Source organism: Microcaecilia unicolor, chromosome 4 (assembly GCF_901765095.1).
Source record: "Microcaecilia unicolor chromosome 4, aMicUni1.1, whole genome shotgun sequence".
Taxonomy (NCBI): domain Eukaryota; kingdom Metazoa; phylum Chordata; class Amphibia; order Gymnophiona; family Siphonopidae; genus Microcaecilia; species Microcaecilia unicolor.
In genome coordinates, this window is record NC_044034.1 from 155,545,634 (window position 1) to 155,570,175 (window position 24,542).

Below are 24,542 nucleotides of genomic sequence, written 5' to 3' on the forward strand. Positions count from 1 at the left end.
TAGCAAGATATCCATCTAAAGTTGCACTCAGGGCCACCAAGATAGGGGGAGGAGCAAATTCCCCGGGTCCAGCCTCCAAGGGGTGGCCCAGGCTCAGGCCTGGCGTCGGCAAGCTTCTTCCTGCCTGCTTCCGGTCTTTCCTCTCCTGTTCCTGCATGCTACCCAGGACCCGGATAATTACATTAACGTGATATCACATTAATGCAATCATCTGGGTCTTGAGTCTCCTTCTGGCACACGGGAGCACTGGAGCAGCAGAGGACTCAGAGACAGGTGTGGAGCGGGGGCCCAGTCCTGCCCCAGGCCCGGCTGTGTTTCTCGTTGACCCTGGTTGCCTGTGGTGAATGATCCTGCAACTTTAAAAACACCTTGGGGGGGGGGGGGGCCTTTGCCAGTTCAGCTTCTGCTGCTCATGTCTTTCCCAGCAATTCAGTATGCATTGTGTTCTAGTATTTCCTTAGGCTGCCAGTCTGTTTGATTAAAAATTAACTGTAAATAAAGCCACAATATCCTTATGTAGATTTATCACTACAAAGATACTCTACATTTAAAACTGGAATCAGCCAGGCAGCTGAAACCAGAGCAACCTAGCAGAGAGGGGAAAATAAAGCCCAGCCCACTTCCTCTATCAGTGACTCAGGAAGGGAAAGAGGCAGGCAGCCTGCAAACTGAAACAGGAAGAGCCTAGGCAACAGGGATCGAGCTAGGCTAGGGCTGTGTTTCTAACAGAAGGGACAGGGTGAAGGTTGGAAGGCAGCAGGGCTCAGCAATAGGAGGAAAAGAGACTGCAGCAGAGGGAAAGAAGCAACCTCTGAGATACTAACAGGAAATCAGAGCAGGGAAAGCTATCAGATCCTGTCGTGTCTCTATGGCATGTGCTCAGGGGGATGGTGATACTGCTGCCCTCGATGGCACCTGCGATGCCTGTGAGCCTGATGAAGCCACCAAAGCAGTGATGTTCTGCCAGGACTGTGAATTCTCCTTCTGCCAGCTACACACTGAGGAGCATGAACAGAAGTACAGGGCCCACCAGCTTCGGGCCTTGGCCCCGGAGCCTACAAGTGCTCAGCAGGAGACCGCCATGGACACAGAAGGGACAACTGCAGGCAAGGAGGAGCCACATGAGAAAGTGGACAGGAAGATGTGCCAGGAGCATGGCCAAGAATTAAGTTTGTACTGCAGAGAGCATGAGCAAATTATCTGTGTACTTTGTGCCATGACAGGCGCACACCAGCAGCATGAACTCATCACCCTCAACGAAGCCTACCATGCTGTGAAAGTAAGTGTAATAGGCTCCAGCCAATGTATAGATTTTGCTTGACAGTTTCGGTATTGTTTGTGCTGTGAAAATCCTCTGAGCATTCAGCCTTGTGCCTACATGTCATCAGCATCTTGGCTTCCTGCACGCTGCTTTATTGTGGAGTAATTAGCATTTTGAGAAATATCAAACCTCCTTCACTTCTTGCAGTTTCTAAATGGGATCATTTTAACCTAGTGGTGGGGAACCTGTGGCCTTTGGGCGGCATGCGGTCTTTTGCGGCCTGGTATAATATAAAATGGTATAATATAGGAATACGTTTTTGGGTGCCTTTTTCTTTGCCAATCAAGAAAGAGTGTGGTCGTGCAGTTAATAACCATAATCTAGTTCTTGGTGGTCTTGGGCATAGTATGGGAGCCAGTGTTCCCCCCCCCCCCCCAACACTTTAAGTTGCCTTGTGGTGCCCAATTTTCTCTTCTTACTTGCCCCATGGACCCCCTTTGTATACCTCCCTTCCTCCAGTTCAGCAACAGCAGATTTAAAAACTATGCCATCTCGTCCCGTCAAACATTATATTGTATTGCAGTATGGGACAGGATGGCAGGGCTTTCAGTGGCACAGGAGCACGAGGCTCCACTGTGCTTGATGTTAAATCTGGACCCATTGGGCCGTGCGTTAGGTGGGGGAGGAAGGAAGAGAGATGCTGGACTTGCGGGATGGGGAGGCAGAGAAGAAGAGGGAAAATGATAGACCTCGTTGGGGAGGGGGGATGTAGAACCTGATTGGGAATGGGGGTTGAGGCTGAAGAAGAGAGATACTGGACCTGGTAGGGGAGAAGGGGGAGAGTATGCTCGTGAGAGTCTAAGTGAATGCCAGGAGGAAGAAGGGAAAAGAGAGTACAGGAAAAGGAAAGGTAAGAGAAAATGACAGGTGGGAGAAATAAAGAGCTAGGAGGGGAGGGTTTGAGAAAGGGGAGATGAAGAAGGAAGAGAGATGGTAAAGGCAAGTCTTGAGGGCGAGCGAGTTATTGAATACGTAATGAAATATGTAAGAGTGGCTTGTGATTAAAGGTCATTTCTTGCTGCACATTATAAATAGCATTTCATTTTTACTTTTGTTATATTTGGTGTATGGTCATTTGGTCATGGAGTGCTTTTCAGTTTGCTCGATTTTGTCTTATTCCACAGATGGACTCTTTGGGGGGTCTTTTGCTAATATCACGTTATTCTGTCACAGGGCCCTGCTGCAGATAACTTGCACTAATCCATTCATAAAAGACCCCCTTAGAGTCTTATCTTTGTTTAAAGTAATTCAATGACTTATTCTCATCTTCACAAAGTTTAATTTTGCTTTCATGAATTTTTGAGTTATGAAATATATATGAATATTTTTGGTGCATATATGTTGAGTGTACACACTTATGCAACCTGCAATAAACATATGTTCCTATGCGATCCCTCTCAAATAGGATGTGACCTTCCAAGTAAAAAAGGTTCCCTGGCTCTGGATTTAGGCAGACATTGAGCCATGCCTTGCAACATTTGTGCAGACTTGGAGGGTTTCTTAGGTACAGAAGTCCAGTGCCACACTTGTGAGTTCTGTCAGGTCTTCATGGTTCAAGTACTGCCCAACTGCTATAGCCATTTTGTCACCAAATCCTAAGAACTCTTTTAGAGGGTCATTCACTAACCATGTACTATTGTAGTTAATAACGCTGTTAGCATGTGTTGTTTATTCATAAATGATCCCCAGATAAATGTTTTTCTGTTCAAATAACCTGATTTTTCTTCTTGTAGAACAGAGAGCCCACAGACCTGAGGACGGCGATGCTGGAAATGATGGCAAGGTTAAAGGACAAATGCACAGACCCCAATGTAAGTTTTCTCTTTGCCTGCATTTTTTACTCTCCTTAACAGTGCACCTCGCTGTTTCTACCTTTTCTTTTTGAGCTGGAGAGGAGTGTGAATTGCTGATAAATCGAAGATACATACCTGTAGCAGGTATTCTCCGAGGACAGCAGGCTGATTGTTCTCACATGTGAGTCGATGTCTGCGTCGGCCCGGGAATCAGAAAGCTATTATGCAAGCAAAATATTTTTAAAAAACATTTCCAGAGTCTTCTGGCGCGCGTGCAGCACGCACCGCGCATGCGCAGCCGTCTTCCTGCTTATCTCGTGTGCGTTCCCACTCAGTTTAATCAAAAATCAAATAAACAGACAACAACTCCAAAGGGGAGATGGGCGGGTTTGTGAGAAAAATCAGCCTGCAGTCCTCGGAGAATACCTTCCACAGGTATGTATCTTCGCTTTCGCCGAGGACAAGCAGGCTGCTTGTTCTCACATGTGGGATATCCCTAGCACCCAGGCTCACTCAAAACAATGAACATTGGTCAACTGAGCCTCGCAATGGCAAGGACATAACATAAATTGACCTGAAACTATAAACAACTAACTGAGAGTGCAGCCTGGAACAGAACAAAATGGGTCTAGGGGGGTGGAGTTGGATTCTAAACCCTGAACAGATTCTGCAGCACCGACTGCCCAAACCGACTGTCCCATCGGGTATCCTGCTGAAGGCAGTAGTGAGATGTGAATGTGTGGACTGATGACCACGTTGCAGCCTTTGCAAATTTCCTGACTTTAAGTGAGCCACTGACACAGCCATAGCTCTAACATTATGAGCCGTGGCATGGCCCTCCAGAGTCAGCCCAGCTTGGGCATAAGTGAAGGATATGCAATCTGCCAGCCAATTGGAGATTGTGCGTTTTCCGATGGCGACTCCCCTCCTGTTGGGATCTTCAAATCAATCACCTTACTTTCTAATTCTTCCTACTATCTTACTCATCTATATGCTACAACTTTGCCTTTCCCTTCACTACCAATTATAATGTTCTAGTACATATTGTGTTGTCATTGCAAGTAGTATTAATTATATAAAGTACTCCTTACACCTTAAATATCTTAAACTTATTTCTTTATTGTATTACACATGCCTAATACCTCTACCCTCGAAACTCACATTCTCACCTTGCATTCACACATAGCTCACAGTACCTTTGTATATTGCCTTGTCAATTAATCAACCATTTTACTTCTACATTCACTTTCTAATACAATGCACTAGCTATACAATTGTTTCACTACCTTGTTTCAAAACATTTCAAATCAATGCCTCCAGATCTAAATCGGGCATCCTTCTTAAGCACCGGTTAAAGTGCCTACTAATGTTTATGCTGATTTTATCAGTTCAGTTCCTTAGGTTCAAAGTCCAAACATCTTTGTACTCCCAAATAGCTGTGCTGTAAAGCAATTAAAACTGTGTTCCATGCCGAACCCCCGTGAGAAAGGCTAGGGAGGGACACAAGTCACCAACATTCACTCCTCATTGAAAAGACCTTTTTAAAGCCTTGTAAAGCCAGCTGATATTCTCCTCTTCTCCAGTTTCTCTCTATGCGAGAGACCGCATTTAAATATGCGAGACCACATTTCGGAAGTGTCCTTCATCAGGAGGAACTAGCTCCCGATATCATCATTGGGATTTCAATCCAAATCAGGGTTTGTCTCCCTGCACTAGCATTTCCTCAACTTGACATTTCGTCCTTTAGATTGTAAGCTCCTTTGAGCATGGACTGTCCTTCTTTGTTAAACTGTACAGCGCTGCGTAACCCTAGTAGCGCTTTAGAAATGTTAAGTAGTAGTAGTAGTAGTAGTAGTCAGAGACACGCAGCCATGAGAGTTTGCGCATCACTATACCTTGGGCAGTGATTCTAGATGCTACATCAAAAGTGTTGAACGTACCCCTGGCCAGGAATTTTCTACACGCCTTCTGCTGCCTGACCACCTGGCGAAAAGCCTCGGCCAAGCTAGACAGTTGCCTCACCGAGTTCTGCAAGTGGATGCTCGTGAAGAGCTGGTATGTCTGGATTTTGGCAGTGAGCATAGTGGCCTGATACGCCTTCCTCCCAAAAGAGTCCAGGGTTCTAGATTCTCTGCCTGGGGGAGCCAAGGCATAGTGCCTAGTACTCTTAGCTCTTTTGAGAGCGGAGTCCACCACCATGGAATTGTGAAGTAGCTGAGACCATCAATCCAGGTTCCCCGTGGATCTGATATTGGGATTCAGTTCTCTTCGGGATCACGGGGTTAGACAGAGAGAATGACCAGTTTCGCATAAGGACTTCCTTGAGTACATTATGCAAAGGAGCCGTTGCAGCCTCCAGGACCTTGAGAATCTCAGCCCTGGGCTCATCCTTAACCTCCATAGGGAAGGGAATAGCCGCAGCCATTTCCTGGACAAAGGAGGTAAAGGATAGACTCTCCGGTGGAGACAGTCTCCTTTCTGGTGGAGGGGAAGGTTCAGAAGGAATCCCGTAAGACTTGTCAGAAGAAAAGTACCTGGGATCTTCCTCTTCCTCCCATGAACGCTCCTCTTCAGTATCAGAAAGACATCTCTCAGAGCAGTTCAAAGCTGAGCCTGCCTTGACGCCGAGGAACGAAGTCCTTGATGGCGATGCCGAGTAGTCGACGCCCGCCTGGATTCCAGTGAACCTTCCTCCACCGACGTTGAGGGAGAGTCGACCTGGGTGGCAGGCTGCACCAAGGTTGGGGACCTCACCACAGGCGAAGGGCCAGATACTGCTGCAGCAGACGGTACGGAAGGCACAAGCACCCCCGATACCGAAGCATACTGGCGCAGTAACCCTTCCAGAAGCTCTGGAAGCAGGGCCCTGATGCGCTCATCAATAAGTACATAAGTACATAAGTAATGCCATACTGGGAAAAGACCAAGGGTCCATCGAGCCCAGCATCCTGTCCACGACAGCGGCCAATCCAGGCCAAGGGCACCTGGCAAGCTTCCCAAACGTACAAACATTCTATACATGTTATTCCTGGAATTTTGGAGTTTTCCAAGTCCGTTTAGTAGCGGTTTATGGACTTGTCCTTTAGGAAACCGTCCAACCCCTTTTAAACTCTGCTAAGCTAACCGCCTTCACCACTTTCTCCGGCAACGAATTCCAGAGTTTAATTACACGTTGGGTGAAGAAAAATTTTCTCCGATTTGTTTTAAATTTACTACACTGTAGTTTCATCGCATGCCCCCTAGTCCTAGTATTTTTGGAAAGCGTGAACAGACGCTTCACATCCACCTGTTCCACTCCACTCATTATTTTATATACCTCTATCATGTCTCCCCTCAGCCGTCTCTTCTCCAAGCTGTATAGCCCTAGCCTCCTTAGTCTTTCTTCATAGGGAAGTCGTCCCATCCCCGCTATCATTTTAGTCGCCCTTCGCTGCACCTTTTCCAATTCTACTATATCTTTCTTGAGATGCGGCGACCAGAATTGAACACAATACTCAAGGTGCGGTCGCACCATGGAGCGATACAACGGCATTATAACATCCTCACACCTGTTTTCCATACCTTTCCTGATAATACCCAACATTCTATTCACTTTCTTAGCCGCAGCAGCACACTGAGCAGAAGGTTTCAGTGTGTTATCGACGACGACACCCAGATCCCTTTCTTGGTTCGTAACTCCTAACGTGGAATCTTGCAAGAGCCGCCATCGGACAAGGCTGCAGGGTCGGTACAGGAGCCGGTGTCAGAATCTGTTGAGGCTCGGGAGCAGGTACTGGGCTGCTAGACCGACGCATCGGCACCTCCTGGATAGAGGGAGAGTGATCCTGTCGGCACCGACGCTTCTCGGGTGCCGAATCCCTCGACGCCCCGGAGCTCCCGGCACCGTGTGTCAAAGGAGAACTATGATGGTGCTTCTTCGCCTTTGCTCGATGCCCGTCATCGAGACTCCTCGGTACCAATGAGGAAGACGTGGAATCCTCACATCTCCTCGGGGCTGGGTCCGACAAAGGTCGCTGGGAGGCCTGCATAACAGGAGGCCTCGAGACAGGTGGAGACCCACTCGATGCCTCATTGCTCCCAGCACGAGTTGGTCCTTCCGCAGCCATTATCTTAGCTCCCGGCGTTGATGCATCCCTCGATGTTGATGCCACCGACCTTGGTACCGATGTTGACGTCGAAGGACCTGACTGAGCCCCAAAAAGCTTCTCTCGTTGGGCTTCTCGAGACGCTTGGGTCTGTTTCTTCATGCGAAGACAGACTACAAGCGGCTGGGCTGTGGTCGGGCCGAAGGCACTGGATACACCAAGCGTGGGTATTGGTACCTGAGATAGTCCGGTTGCACCGAGTACAACGTTTGAAGCCGGTGGGTGTCTTCGATGACATGGAAGAAAAAACGGCTTTGGCGAAATCAAAAGACGCAATCATGCTTGTTTAAAGAAAAAAGGGCACGAAAAGAAGGGAGCAACCCGACCGCGCGGCTGTCGAAAAACAAAGGAAACTTAAAAAGGGGCAAAAAAACTATGTTTTTTTAAAACTATAAATTCTACTACAAATAATAAGAAAGAACAAAAAGACAAAAAAATAGGTCAGAAAACTTTTTCCAGGGCCTGTGAGGAGCGCGGAAAACTCGACCGCACCCCACAGTGGAGACAAAATAACTTCCTTTTTGATTAAACTGAGTGGGAACGCTCATGCGACGGGCAGGAAGACGGCTGCGCATGCGTGGTGCGCAATGCACGTACGCCAGAAGACTCTGGAAAGATTTTTTAATATTTTGCTTGCAAAATAGCCGTCCGATTCCCGGGCCGACGCGGTCGTCGACCCACATGTGAGAAGAAGCAGCCTGCTTGTCCTCTGAGAAACAGCAGTACAAGATTCAAAAGCCATTTATTAATGCTGCCAGTCAGGGTACATAAGAATATAATAGTTGCCATACTAAGTCAGACCAAGGATCCATCTAGTCCAGTATCTTGTTTCCATTAGTGCCCAGCTCAGGTCACAAGTACCTGGCAGAATCCCAAAGAGTAGCAAGATTCCAGAATCCCAAAGAGTAGCAAGAACATAAGAACATTAGCGTTGCCATCCATCAAGCCCAGCATCCTTTTTCCAACAGTGGACACTCCAGGTTACAAGTACCTGGCAAGATCCCAAAACAGTACAATACATTTTATGCTGTTTATCCTATAAATAAGCCATGGAATTTCCCCCATCTTAATAATGGCTTATGGACTTTTCTTTTAGGAAGTTATCTGCTTTTACCACATTGGCAACCAATTCCAGAGTTTAATTACACGTTGAGTGAAGAAATATTTTCATTGATTTGTTTTAAATTTACTACTTTGTAGCTTCATTGCGTGCCCCCTAGTCCTAGTATTTTTGGAAAGAGTAAACAAGCGATTCACATCCACTCGTTCCATTCCACTCATTATTTTATAGACCTCTATCATATCTCCCCTTAGCTGTCTTTTCTCTAAGCTGAAGAGCCCTAGCCGATTTAACCTTTCCACATTTTTGTCAATCGTCACCCTTCACTGTACTTTTCTAATTCCACTATATCTTTTTCGAGATGTGGTGACCAGAATTGCATACAGTATTCAAGTTGAGGTTGCACATTGGAGCGATACAAAGGCATTATAATACCCTCATTTTTGTTTTCTATTCCTTTCCTAATAATATCTAACATTCTATTTGCTTTCTTAGCTGCCGCAGCACACTAAACAGAAGGTTTCAACATATCATCAATCACGACACCTAGATGCCTTTCTTGGTCCGTGACTCCTAACGTGGAACCTTGCATTATGTAGCTATAATTCGGGTTCCTCTTTCCCACATGCATCACTTTGCACTTGCTCACATTAAACGTCATCCGCCATTTAGACACCCAGTCTCCCAGTCTCATAAGGTCCTCTTGTAATTTTTCACAGTCCTCTTGCGATTTAACAACTTTGAATAAATTTGTGTTGTCAGCAAATTTAATTACCTCACTAGTTACTCCCATCTCTAGGTCATTTATAAATATGTTAAAAAGCAGCAGTCCCAGCACAGACCCCTGGGGAACCCCACTAACTACCCTTCTCCATTGAGAATACTGACCATTTAACCCTACTCTCTGTTTTCTATCTTTTAATCAGTTTTTAATCCACAATAGGACACTACCTCCTATCCCATGACTCTCCAATTTCCTCTGGAGTCTTTCATGAGGTACTTTGTCAAACGCCTTTTGAAAATCCAGATACACAATATCAACTGGCTCACCTTTATCCACATGTTTGTTCACCCCTTCAAAGAAATGTAATAGATTGGTGAGGCAAGATTTCCCTTTACTAAAATCCATCTTGGCTTTCAGGCTTATTTTTGAAAGAGAAGGGCGCCCATCTTTTGACACAAATCGGGAGATGGGCGTCCTTCTCCCAGGGTCGCCCAAATCGGCATAATCGAAAGCTGATTTTGGGCATCCTCAACTGCTTTCTGTTGCGGGGACAACCAGAGTCCATGGTGGTGTGTCGGAGGCATAGCGAAGGCGGGACTGGGGCGTGCCTAACACATGGGCACCCTCGACCAATAATGGAAAAAAGAAGGGCGTCCCTGACGAGCACTTGGACGACTTTACTTGGTCCGTTTTTTCTTACGACCAAGCCTCAAAAAAATGCCTGAACTGACCAGATGACCACCAGAGGGAATCGGGGATGACCTCCCCTTACTCCCCCAGTGGTCACTAACTCCCTCCCACCCTAAAAAAAAATTAAAATATTTTTTCCAGCCTCTATGCCAGCCTCAAGTATCATACCCAGCTCCATGACAGCAGTATGCAGGTCCCAGGAGCAGTTTGCAGTGCACTTCAAGCAGGCGGACCCAGGCCTATCCTGCCCTACCTGTTACACTTGTGGTGGAAAATGTGAGCCCTCCAAAACCCACCAGAAACCCACTGTATCTACATCTAGGTGCCCCCCTTCATCCCTAAGGGCTATGGTAGTGGTGTATTGGTGTATAGTTGTGGGGAGTGGGTTTGGGGGGGGGGGGGCACAGCACACAAGGTAAGGGAGCTATGCACCTGGGAGCTTTTTCTGAAGTCCACTGCAGTGCCCCCTATGGTGGCTGGTTGGTGTCCTGGCATGTGAGGGGGACCAGTGCACTACGAATGCTGGCTCCTCCCATGACCAAATGGCTTGAATTTGGGGCCAGATGCACTAAACTTCGAGCCCTTAGTGAGCCCTTAACGAGCAAGTAGTAAACCTTGGCATGCACTAAAGACTTTTTTCCAACGACGGTAGCAGCTAACGAAAACGAAATGCAGATGAGCAAATTGTGCAGAAACCATATTGTAATGAGATGCACTAACCTTTTCCGATTGCCTTAACGGTGGAAAACGCCGGAAAATCTAACGAGAGGTCTTACCTCTCGTTGGGGCTGCACTGGATTGAAAAACTGCTATAAAAGTAACAACAAAAAAAAATTGCTCCGCTTCAAAAAAGCCTTCCATTTTGGCCGTTTTTAAATCAAATGATATCGGAGAGTGCAGTTGAAAGCGTCCAAGTTACATAAGAACAGCCATACTGGGTCAGACCAATAGTCCATCTAGCCTAGTATCCTGCTTCTATTCAGTTGTCCATTGGACCTTTTTCCACTTGCTTCAGTCCTGTCCTACCCAGCACCCCGCTTGGAGCATACTCCTATAGTTATTTTTAGTGTTGGAGCTCTCTGGAGATTGGATGATTTCCAGCAATTTTCATGGATTTTTTTCTCTCCTTTGTTTTCTTCCATCTCTTTAATTGAATTGTCAAAAGGGCATGGGAAGGGATAGGCATTGCATGGGGTTTCTGATGTGTAATGAATGTTTGGAATTATGATTGAAACATCCTCCCTTTGTGCTGTGGAAAGATTAGTTTCTTATGGTTTTCTATTGTACACACAGCAAGTCCTCTCTTCTCCATTTTTGGATAGTTCAATTAGAATTGGTGCTGATATTTTGGCATCAGGAGCCTTATTCATGATCACCCCAGGGATTTACTACTAGTAGTACTAATCATTTTATAGTTCTACACAGTGGCGTAGCGGGGGCGGCTGCCACCCGGGGCGGATCGCCGCTGCACCCCCCCCCCCCCCCCCGGGTGCAGACCAACACGACACTCCCCCCACCGGCATAGCGCCACCCCGACACGGTCCCCACCTGTCTACGAGCTCCATCCATCTGCAGCGCTGCTGTAAAAATCGCTTCGTTTGCCCTTCCCTCACTCACTGTGTCCCGCCCTCTGACGTAACTTCCTATTTTCTCAAGGGCGGGACACAGTGAGTGAGGGAAGGGCCGACGAAGCGATTTTTACAGCAGCGCTGCAGATGGATGGAGCTCGTAGACAGGTGGGGACCGTGTCGGGGAGGAGGCGCTGCGCCGGGGGTGGGGGGTGGACGGATGCACCCCCCACCCGTTGACAACCGGGGCGGACCGCCCCCACCGCCCCCGCCCTTGCTACGCCACTGGTTCTACAAGATGTATGCAGTGCCGTACACATTTTATGCAGGTTCTTTCTGTGTCCCTAGAGGGCTCATAATCTTTGTACATGGGGCAATGGAGGGGTAAGCAACTTACCCAGGTTCACAAGGAGCTGCAGTGGGAATTAAACCTAGGTTGCCAGGCTCAAAGCCTGCTGCACTAACTATTTGGCTGCTCCTACACTCCCATTATCCTTAGTCTGGTCATTGCAGCAACTGTCCTGAAGCTGAGAGTAGCCTAATGGTTCGAGCAGCGGGCTGAGAACCAGTTTCAAATCCCACTGTAGCTCCTTATGATCTTAGGCAAGTCACTTAATCATCTATTTTATAAAGTACAAACTCAGGGATAAATATTTAGGCTGTGACAGTCAGCATGATTGTAAATGCTGGCCGCCGTGGGGTATTTTATAGTTGAATTTTCAGTTCCAGGCTGTGCTTAGATACTGGTGCTGAAAATGCAGATATAATCAAGAGTGGATGAGTAGCCTAATGGTTAGTGCAGTTTTCCTGAGAACAAGGGGAACTCCACTGCAGCTCCTTGCATCTCTGGGCAAGTCACTTAAACCTCTATTGCCCTATGTACAAACTAAGAGGTAGATGCACTAAACGTTTTTCATCGTTAAATGAGCCCTCAGGGAAGAATTTCCTATCCTTTCCATGCACTTAAGCCTATTTTCCGACGACAGTAGCAGCTAACGAAAACGGAATGGAGATGAGCAATTAGTGTGAAAACCCCATTGAAACGACATGCACTAAACTTTTCCGATTGCCTTTACGCAGGAAAAAGGCAGGAAAACTAACGAGAGGTCTGGACCTCTCGTTAGGACAGCTCCGTGGCAGGAAAAAGTGTTAAGTGAAAAAATAAACAAACTTTGAGCCAATCCCAGCGCATTAGCAGAGCTAAAAGCGCTGTGATTGGTCCAAAGGACCTCAGAAAACACATAAAAAAATAAAAATAAAAAAAGGATCGGGAGGGGGCAAGGGCGCTCATCAGGAGCGTCCTGTACGGACGGCCTTGCCCCCCCCCCCCCGCTGCTCCCCACTTTCCGCCGCTCCCCCCACCCCGAAAAAGCAAACTTCTAGAAGCCCCTGCCCCCCTCCCTTCCTCACTACTCTCTCACCTCAGCTCCGCCTCCCGACATCCTCCATCCGTGCCCCGCCCCCTTTTGGGGTCGTCGCCGCCATTCCCCTCCTCCATCGGGCCCCCCTTCCTCTTACCGGGCCCGTGCAGCGCCTCTCTCCTCTGTCCGAAGGCGCTGCACGGGCAAGAAGAAAGCTGAATCAGCTGATGCCTGCCTTCGCGATGGCGCGTCTTTCTTCTGCTGCGCCCGCCCCTGTCTGACGTCAGTAACCTACGTAGGTTACTGACGTCAGACAGGGGCGGGCCCAGGAGGAGAAAGACGCTCTATCGAAGCTAGGGGAGGGGGCAGGGGCTGCTAGAATTTTGCTTTTTCGGGGTGGGGGGAGCGGCGGAAAGTGGGGAGCAGCGGGGGGGGGGGCAAGGCCGTCTGTACAGGACGCTCCTGATGAGCGCCCTTGCCCCCTCCCGACCCTTTTTTTTATTTTTGTTTTTATTTGGGAGCCATGTGCTTGCGATTTGACTGTGTTTTGACTGTTTGTGGCATGCGCAGAGCAGCTAACATAACGCTTGGCTGCTCTGCGCATGATTTGGGGGCCGATTAACGATGTGTATTGTGATTCTTTGATACATTGTACGTTTCACTACCGATCTCAGCATGTGTGACTTTTTTTTTTGGTGCATTTTTCGTTATTTTAAAATCGTTAGGGACTTTAACGATTTAGATTTTTTACGTTTGGTTGCTGCATCTGCCTCTAAGTTCCTGTATATAACATGTAAACCACTTTGACTGAAACCACAGAAAGGCAGGATATCAAGTCCCATCTCTCTTACCCTTTCCTTAGACAGAGCACAAGCACTTATCTGGTGCCAACAATGTTCACCCCGGTACCTTTCTCATTAAATGGATAAAGTTAGGACAGTCTTTTTTACTGTCCTAAATATATTTGGTTAGTTATATGGCTAGCGGACTGAAAATCGTCACTAACCAGATAAATGCTGGCTCCTCCCAGATTCTGCCCCGGCGGTGCCTACATTGTGCCGAGGAGGTCAGACTGGGTATTCAATGGCACTGTCCAGTTTAGTACTACTGAATATATTTGATTATGTTTATTGGAGAACTTTATATACCGCCTAATATGTGCACAAGTCTAGGTGGTTTACAGAAAAAAAAAATGTTAAAATAATATTGATATTAATAAAATAATGAATTGGAATGCCAATAAAAACAGGAAAGAACTACATCCACAACAACAAAAAGACCTCTAAACCAGACACATAGTTACATCAACCAGGTCCGCCGTCTGCCAGGTACCCCCTAGTGTCCCCGTAACTAACTGACCAAAATATGTTTTCAAAGCCGCTTTGAAATGACTTAGGCTATGTTCAGAGTGGAGCGGAATCAGTAGAGTATTTCAAAGCCGGGTTTGACCCAGGCAATGTGATTTAACTGGGCAGGAGTCTCTGCTGCCCAGTTAAATCTTTTTGGATATTGAGCCCTTAGACTGTAAGCTCTCATGGGAGCATTTTGCTAGTTCGATGAGGGAGAAGTATATTGAAGAACATGGGTGTATTTGGATGACCTCTCATCTTTTTATTTAAGGAAGCTACCACCAATATGACCCCTGACGCAAGCAATCAGCCGAAACATGCGCTGTGTCGAGTCTTGTAATAAAGCTCACTTTTTCCAGATGATCCGAAAGTACTGAGGTTGTTTCATAAAGAGGAGCTCAGTACTCTTATTTCTGAGGCACTGGCAGTGCTTTCCTTTTTAGGAGACTTCTGCTTCGGCATCAGGAGTTCCATCTTTGTTGATCGTGAGGGGGCTTAGACATCCTTCTAAAGCCTTCTCAATGCATCCTGACATTCTGATTACAGCAGAATGGGTCTCACTGGACATGGGGCTGAGAGTAGGAACTACATACACAACAACAAAAAGACCTCTAAACCAGACACACAGTTAAATCAACCAGGTCCACCATGTGCCAGGGACCTCCCTAGTGTCCCCATAAGCTAACTGACTAAAATATGTTTTCAAAGCCGCTTTGAAGTGGCTTAGGCTATGTTCGCAGTGGAGCGGAATCGGTAGAGTATTTCAAAGCCGAGTTTACTACAAAGTAGTAAATTTAATACGAATCGGAGAAACTTTTTGTTTACTCAACGTGTAATTAAACTCTGGAATTGATTGCCAGAGAATGTGGTAAAGGCGGTTAGCTTAGAGGGGTTTAAAAAGGGTCTGGATGGCTTCCTAAAGGAAAAGTCCATAGACCATTATTACATTGACATGGGAAAATCCACTGCTTATTTCTGGGATAAACATCATAAAATGTATTGAGCTTTTCTGGGATCTTGCCAGGTGTTTGTCACCTAGATTGGCCACTGTTGGAAACAGGATACTGGGCTCAATGGACCTTTGGTCTGTCCCAGTGTGGCAATACTTATGTACTTATGAAGAGCCATGGCTCACCTCTACCCGTTAGTCCTGGAGGAGAAATATAAATTGCAGCTTCCCAGAGTGGGCTCCCTGGTTACGGCAGTGCCCTTCTTATCCCAACTGGGCCCCTAATTGTTTTGTTGGTGTTGCTGTCTCCCTCTGACTGGTTTACACCAAACCACTTTTAAACCCAGCTACATTAGTTGCGCTGACCACTTCCTCTAGCAAAGAGTTCCATAGCTTAACTATACACTGAGTGAAAATATATTTTCTTCTATTTGTTTTAAATGTGCCAGTATGTAACCTCCTGAAATAGGTCTGCATACAACAGAGGCAGCATATGGAAATCTATCTTATGTATATTCATTGGGATACCTTGAAAACCAGTCTAGCCGGGTGTCTTAAGGTGGAAAGAGACCTATTCAATAAACAGATGAATGAGGCTTTTCAATGCTTTCTAACTCCAGACAGGTAGCTTGCAAGGTGGCATAATGCAGGATAGTTCTTTTCTGTCTGCACTCCTATGAATACTGTATGAATATTTCTATTTCCACCCCCCCCCCCCCCCCCCACACACACACACAAATGCTGGTGAACTCAGAATGCAATTTCATTTTGTATGTTAAGGAAAAATGAAAATTGAAGTCTGCAGCTGTAATCTGCAGAGAACAGTCTAACAGGAGGCTGCACACAGCATTGGGTTCCAGTAGCCAGCCACCGTGCAACAAAGTGTCTGCGTGAGAGCTCTGAAATTACTGTTAGTTAATGGTGTGGATGGATGCCTTATCCAGGAAAGCACATAATGGGCTTTGCTTTTTCCAAGAGTAAAAAGCAGAAAATCAGTGTATGGATGCAGCTGAGCATGGTGTTTTCATGCAGTGCACGTTCTCCGGGGCACAAATCAGAAATCTGAGGAGTGTGGCGCATTTATTGGCCACCCTGAGAAAGAAAGTGCTTGCCATTTCCTGAACCCAGTCCCTGTTCATCTGTTGTTAAAAGCATGAAGGAAGAAAATGGGGTGCTGTCTTCTGTCAGAACTATAAGATATTTATTTATTAGGATTTATATTTCTATTTTGAATTATTTTTTGAAAAATTTCACCCAAGGTGGTGAATAGAACATAAGCAACAGACAATTACAGCAGTAAAAATATTCAAATAACAGTACATAGCATGACTGTCACAAAACGCCTAGCCACCCACCTGGGGTTCCCTGCGGCCACTTAGAGGGTCAATCCCTAGCACAGCTCAGGTCCACTTGCACCTGCCGCTCATGCTCTACACTAGCACCCTCCTCCCACCGACTAGACATAACCGCCTCTGGGCGAGTCTCCCACTCTCAGATTATCCCCAGTGATTTCTAGGTTACTGTAGCCACACTCCCAGTGGTCCCACAGTTCCCAGAAAGCACTCACAGACCCAACACACAAACCACCAGGATTCTTTCAGTCCAGACAGGCAAAATGAACAAATGTATTTATTCTCAGAACTTGGAACAGTGGACAAAAAATGTGCCAATAGCAAACAGTAACAAGTAACTGAAAAATGGATCAATCAGAAAACTAACTAAACATTTGCATAGTTCCTAGAAAGTACTTGGGGAGATCAGGATATATATAGTTGTTCACCGTTATCAAATATAACTGTTTTTTTACAAGGCTTCAGCAAAGATTTCTCTCTCTCTCTCCTCCCGGGTTGAAACTGAAACAACAACCAGCAACAACTGCTGGGTAATTTCAAACTCCAGGCCAATCAGAGCCCATGCAACAAGTTTTAACAGTATACTGCTGCTTCCTTCCTGCTTGTGTTAAAGAAAAAGAACATTCAGGGGGTCTTTTACTAAGGGGCGCTAGTGTTTTTAGCGTGCATTAAAAATAGGCGCGCTCTAAATGGTAAAGACACCAATGCATTCCAGTGGGTGTTTTTAGTGTTTAGCGCGTGCCTATCTTTAATGCACGCAAAAAACGCCAGCTCACCATAGTAAAAGACCACCTCAGTTCCTTATAACAGCTTTACAGCAAAGAGATACCACCTGCTGGCCAAAAAGGAGAAATACACTTCAGAACATAATCAATGCAGGAAAATATCCAATACATTTTACAGGCTTAAAACACTCAGTTTCTTCACAATGACATAATATGCTACTTAAAAACAACACACAATAAAGCATTTGAATAGACATCATAAGTTGTAAGACAGAGTAATAGGAGTTATAAAATAAGAAGACTAATTTAAAGAAAGGTGCATGAATGCAATCTCGGCTAGGGTAGGAAGTAGATAAGAAAGTCCTGCTTCAGTATGTGCAGTCAATGTTAGTTCATGTAACAAAGCGGCTGGGAAAACTAATAACTACAGCTGCATTAAGAGAGGTCTGTAGATCTCCAGTGAGACTCCCTTCCATCATGTGTGTAATGCTGGAGCCTGCATATACCATGAGACATTAATAAGGTGGTGGCAATTTGAAGTAATATGGCCTTCACAAATTCCAATAAATCCCAATAAAATAAATAAACTATAAGCCATACAGAGAGAGATCTAAAAAGATTCATTCTGTAGGGCAGGCTTGTTCAAGTTAAGTTTTTGAGGGCTGCAAACAAGCCAGGTTTTCAGGATACTCCTAATGAATATGCATGAGAAAGATTTGCATGCCCACAAACTAATCTGTTAGTCTCACACACACACACAGAGTGACATGGGCTGCACATATTGCAGCAGGACATGTTTATTCACTCCTGCACTGGCTGAGATAATATTTATGTGCACCTTTCTTTAAATTAGTCCCCTTATTTTCTAACTCCTCTTACTCTCTTACCTATCTATATGTTCCATCTTTGCTTATATTCTACACTGCCTATTAAAATGTTTTATTACGTATTGTGTTCACATTGTAAGTAGTATATTATGCCATACTTTGTATTGTTACTTGAATACATTTACTGCTGTAATTGTCTATTCTTATGTTTGATTTTTTTTTCTTTCTGTACACTGCCTTGAGTGAATTCTTTCAAAAAGGCAGTAAATAAATCCTAATAAATACAAAAATAAAAATACATCCATTGTATGCAGATCTCTCTCTCTCTCTCTAATGCATATTCATTAGGGATATCCTGAAAACCTGGTCTGCTTGCAGCCCTTGAGGACCTGAACTTGGACAAGCCTGATCTAGGTGGAAAGAAAAAGAATAAAGCAATACTGATATTGTTACCTAGCAGCCTTCAGTAAAATACCAAAAACATAGCAATTCCCATAGAATGAGATGCTCAAAGATAAGGGGTCATCAAATGAAGCTGAAGAGAGAAGGGCTTACTTATTCACCAAGAGGATGGTAGATATCTGACCAAGTTTTCAAGTAGAGGAGCTCATAGGAGCCAAAATATTGGCAAAATTCAAGCAATAGATGGAGGAAGGAGGGAGAAAAGCACATTTTATGTGTCTGTTTCCTTTCGAAGATTTGCAGCTGTTGCTCCCATGGTCTGCTCAGTGTCTGAGGTAAGGCACCAAAACGCAGGTCAGGATCTTCTGTGGTACAGGACTGCGCTTGTGGAATTCTGTACCAGAGATGCAGAAGGAGGACCATCCCAACAAGAAACATTTAAATGCCGTATTACTTTGCAAATGAAAAAAACAGCATAAAATTATATTGCTTTTCTTTGATGCTTCTGAAAGGATACAGTATACAGGTGATAGAGAGCGAGATACACAGGCAGATGGAGATGGACAAACATAGATGTAGACAGGCAGACACACAAAGAGGGCGAGTGAGAGCCTCGCACAAGTATGGAGGGAGAGAGAGATTTTTGTGTATGCTCCACTTTGAGGTCCATCTAGCCCAATATCCTGCTTTCAACAATGTCCAATCTAGATCACAAGTACCTGACAAAAAATTCATATAGTAGCAACATTCCATGCTACCATTCCCATGTTAATTCTGTGATGTGGGCACTAATATTTACATACTAATTAAGCAATTAAGTGCATAAATGATTAGATTAATGACATATACATGCACGTGTGTATAAATGCCAAAATTTCACCTAAGTGATATTCTGTAAATATGTGCATATCCTATATAGACACACTTATTGGATGGAACCAGTTCCCTGTTGATATCTTTAGTTTATGTCTACATATCCTATATAGCACATATTTGACAGATGCGCATACATATAAGTGGAGTCTAGGTTGAGCATGGGCGAGATTCACACTTATGCACGTAACTTAAATCAAGCCAGTCCGGATTTTACTTCCATGGAACTAAAACCTGGACTGGCTCAATCTGTCCTCCTTTTTCTGGAGCAATTTGTCCATCTAGCTTTTCTCTTCCTAAGCTTGCCTCTAGTGAAACTAGTGAAAGGATCAGGGCTCTGGCACTAAGGCTCTAATGTTTGAGAGAAGGGTCTTAGAGTGAGAGAGCCTTCCAGTGAGTGTGACACCCTCCTAATAGTAAGATTCGGCATCTCTGCTGTGCTGAAGGAAGCTCACTGAGACAATTGGGTTTTTTTTTTTTTTTTAAACTGGACAAAACATTGGCTTATCTAACATACTTTTAATTGGTGACCTTTTACTTTGTTTTGATTTTGGCTTTGAAGGTTTTATATTTTTATTGCTATGTAGCATGTTATTTGACCTCTATTTAATAATTGTTTAATTGTTTTATTGAAAACATTTTTAATTGTAATTTTGTTATTGTTTTACTTTGTCTTGAGAATTTTTAGTGGAAAGCAGGGTAAAAAAATATTGATTGATAGATTAAGACCTTTGTCAGCACTGTGAGCCAGTAGGTTGAACTTTATCTGCTGTATAAAATCCAAATTCAGAAAAAATAGAATTGTGGGATTTTTTTTCTGTATTACCTGTTGTGTGGCCATCTTAGACAGTTGCTTCACCCGAACCTTAGAAAGTATAGAAAAGAGAGAAATTCTGCTTCCTTAAAGTTGCAGTTAGAAAAGCTAAATAATGGGGGGAAGTGACGTCACCGAGCCAAGATGGCTGCTTGAGCAAAGAGCTCTGGCTGTCCCACGAAGAAAGGTGGAAAATACAAGCAGTTAGCGTGACACCACATTAAAATCAGCGATCGCGGACAATAGCGGAACACCAGGTGATCGCAAAACGCATGGCAGCTCGAACAATAAAGCACTCACTAGCGGGCTTCGCGTACAAGGGATCCAGCGCGTCGACACAGCAGGCCGCGGTACCAACAACGAAAAGCAACATGGCGGAAGGCCTAGCGGAGGAGCGGCATGCTCAACAAGAACAAATACCGCAGGAATCCCAGATCCTCTTTACACAGGAGGAATCGCTAACGGGTGAAAATGAACCAATCTTAGAAATTCGAGACTGGCTAAAAGAAATAACAGGAGAACTAAAAGCTTTACGCGCTGATTTAATCACGTTGGGTGCAGATCTCAGAGGTGATATTGCTGCATTAGGAACGCGAGTAGCAGAAACGGAAGAGCGCTTAGATGACCAAAGCGAACTGCTGCAATCAGTAACAGAGCAACAAGCGGAGGAAAGGAAAAACATCCAACAAATATGGGACAAAATGGAGGACATAGAAAACCGCAGTAGACGTCATAATATCAGACTCCGAGGTATTCCTGAGATTCCCCTTTATGCGGATTGTGAACACACAGTGCAACAAATAGCAAGCGCCATCCTAAAGGAAATACAAATAGATAAAGATCCCTCGGAGATACAAATCGAGAGGGCACATCGAGCACTCGGAGCACCCAGAAATAATCAACCGAAAGATATGATAGCCTGCTTTGTGGACTATAAGCTAAAAGAGAAAATAATGCAGGCAGCACGAGAAAAGCCGAATTTTAAATGGGATACACACCAGATTCAACTCTATCAAGATCTGGTGGCTTCCACGCTACGACGACGGGCAGAATTACGCCCGATCACTCAATACCTACGCACGCAGAATATTCAATATAGATGGAGTCACCCCTTCGCCCTACGCTTTTATAAAGAAGGAAAATTGCATCAAATCAGAGAGGTGGCAGAAGCGTCATTGATATTCCCAGACAAAGAGCTGCACTCCACGATGGCGCCAAGACGGGAAATGGGGACAACGCGTAGAGAGAGACCCAGATGGCAGAGAGTGACAAAAGGAAAAGGACGGCTACAGCGTCAACAATCGGATACTGCACTGAGAAGTGGAGATCGGGTGACTACTTGAACTCAAATTGATAACACAGAATTTAACGGCCAAAAGGCTTTGCAAAAGAAGATGCATGATGGCGCACACAGAATAACTACTACTAAGGACTGCGAGGTAGTAAGTGAACTGTAATGCCACTGTTAAGTTAAAACAGGAATATAAAGGTTAATGTGTTAATGTTGCAATAGAGAAGAGTTTGAAATGTTGAACCATGTTTAAACACAAATTGGGCTAACAATATACAAAATAGCTAACTGGTACGCAGAGGGACACGGGACGGTCACATTTTGCCCCAGCACACCTGATCCAAATATGACAGGTGATAACGGTCATGGGAATGGGAGACATGGGGATAGAGGGGGGAAATATTTACTGACACTGCTGCACCAAGATAGATATGGTCAATTGAGGCAGAGGGGTTGCGGGAGTGACAGAATAGGTGAGGTTATAGCAGACATTCACAAAGAAAGACACAATGGGCACTATTGACTTACTCACTATTAATGTGAAGGGCCTAAACTCCCCGGCAAAACGCCAACTCCTATTTAAGGAGGCAATACGTCTCAGGGCAGATATAATTTTTGCGCAAGAAACGCATTTGCTGCCAAAACATGAAAAACTATGTAGACATGGGCGGTATACGGATATACAGTGGGGGAAATAAGTATTTGATCCCTTGCTGATTTTGTAAGTTTGCCCACTGACAAAGACATGAGCAGCCCATAATTGAAGAGTAGGTTATTGGTAACAGTGAGAGATAGCACATCACAAATTAAATCCGGAAAATCACATTGTGGAAAGTATATGAATTTATTTGCATTCTGCAGAGGGAAATAAGTATTTGATCCCTCTGGCAAACAAGACCTAATACTTGGTGGCAAAACCCTTGTTGGCAAGCACAGCGGTCAGACGTCTTCTGTAGTTGATGATGAGGTTTGCACACATGTCAGGAGGAATTTTGGTCCACTCCTCTTTGCAGATCATCTCTAAATCATTAAGAGTTCTGGGCTGTCGCTTGGCAACTCGCAGCTTCAGCTCCCTCCATAAGTTTTCAATGGGATTAAGGTCTGGTGACTGGCTAGGCCACTCCATGACCCTAATGTGCTTCTTCCTGAGCCACTCCTTTGTTGCCTTGGCTGTATGTTTTGGGTCATTGTCGTGCTGGAAGACCCAGCCACGACCCATTTTTAAGGCCCTGGCGGAGGGAAGGAGGTTGTCACTCAGAATTGTACGGTACATGGCCCCATCCATTCTCCCATTGATGCGGTGAAGTAGTCCTGTTCCCTTAGCAGAGAAACACCCCCAAAACATAACATTTCCACCTCCATGCTTGACAGTGGGGACGGTGTTCTTTGGGTCATAGGCAGCATTTCTCTTCCTCCAAACACGGCGAGTTGAGTTCATGCCAAAGAGCTCAATTTTTGTCTCATCTGACCACAGCACCTTCTCCCAATCACTCTCGGCATCATCCAGGTGTTCACTGGCAAACTTCAGACGGGCCGTCACATGTGCCTTCCGGAGCAGGGGGACCTTGTGGGCACTGCAGGATTGCAATCCGTTATGTCGTAATGTGTTACCAATGGTTTTCGTGGTGACAGTGGTCCCAGCTGCCTTGAGATCATTGACAAGTTCCCCCCTTGTAGTTGTAGGCTGATTTCTAACCTTCCTCATGATCAAGGATACCCCACGAGGTGAGATTTTGCGTGGAGCCCCAGATCTTTGTCGATTGACAGTCATTTTGTACTTCTTCCATTTTCTTACTATGGCACCAACAGTTGTCTCCTTCTCGCCCAGCGTCTTACTGATGGTTTTGTAGCCCATTCCAGCCTTGTGCAGGTGTATGATCTTCTCCCTGACATCCTTAGACAGCTCCTTGCTCTTGGCCATTTTGTAGAGGTTAGAGTCTGACTGATTCACTGAGTCTGTGGACAGGTGTCTTTCATACAGGTGACCATTGCCGACAGCTGTCTGTCATGCAGGTAACGAGTTGATTTGGAGCATCTACCTGATCTGTAGGGGCCAGATCTCTTACTGGTTGGTGGGGGATCAAATACTTATTTCCCTCTGCAGAATGCAAATAAATTCATATACTTTCCACAATGTGATTTTCCGGATTTAATTTGTGATGTGCTATCTCTCACTGTTACCAATAACCTACCCTTCAATTATGGGCTGCTCATGTCTTTGTCAGTGGGCAAACTTACAAAATCAGCAAGGGATCAAATACTTATTTCCCCCACTGTATATTTTGCATCTAGTCATAAAGAGAACAAAAAAAAAGGGGTACTGATAGCACTGACACACAGATACATATGGCAGGTGCAGAGAGTGGTGAGAGATAGAGATGGTCGATATATATTACTAATAATAAGCTTGGGGACAGAGGTCTTTACCTTGTTGAACATCTATGCCCCAAATGAACAACAGGGCTCCTTCTATGAGGAACTATCGGAACTTATAGCAAAATATATAGAGGGAAAATTACTGATTGGAGGGGACTTCAACCTAACACCACACCCATCAATGGATAACTCCACGCAGGGGATACGATATGCACGAACAGATCGAGCTAAACTACATACGTTTTTGTCCAAATGGCAAATGATAGATATATGGAGGCATTATAACCCTACATCTCGTAGCTATACATATTATTCTGCAGTTCATGCCTCATACTCCAGAATAGATTTATGGCTAGGAGGGCGAGATATACTGCAACGGGTGCAAACAACCCAAATACAGAATACAACATGGTCGGACCACGCCCCGCTAACATTACAACTAAAAAGTGCTACTAATAGACTGCCTCCCCCAACATGGCGCATGGATGATAGTATGCTAGCAGACCAAAATGTTACAAAACAATTAGAAGAAGATATAAAACACTATATTAGCGAAAATGATACGGGGGAAGTAGGAGATGAAATAGTATGGGAGGGCCTAAAAGCAGTCCTAAGAGGTCAAATTATATCACTACAGGCCTATAGGAACCGACAGAAACAAGCAAAAACACAACAACTGCATATAGAACTAGAAACACTGCAACTGTCAATGGCCAATGGAACTCCGCCCACTCACGTAGCGGAGAGAAGCCACCAGGTACAATTGGAACTTAGGGAACTCCAGCTAGCAGAAGTAGCGGAAACTCTGCAAAAAACTCAACAAAGCCACTTTGAATTTGGTAATAAAGCATCCCGATTATTAGCATATAAACTGAAGCAGCATAAAAGCAAAAATCATATTCATACAATAGAAGAAAGCACA

General features: G+C 45.0%; 1 protein-coding gene across 2 annotated transcripts in view; it reads left to right on the forward strand.

Moving 5' to 3' along the window:
• The first annotated feature begins 674 nt into the window (after positions 1–674).
• The window catches only part of TRIM44 (tripartite motif containing 44), a 149,746-nt gene continuing 125,878 nt past the window's right edge, over positions 675–24,542 (forward strand). For both annotated transcript variants that reach the window (XM_030200798.1, XM_030200799.1), the window contains exons 1-2: positions 675–1,279; positions 3,055–3,132. In XM_030200798.1, the coding sequence (XP_030056658.1) occupies positions 869–1,279; positions 3,055–3,132 (489 nt within the window). In that variant the 5' untranslated portion in view covers positions 675–868. The remainder of the gene's footprint in view (positions 1,280–3,054; positions 3,133–24,542) is intronic.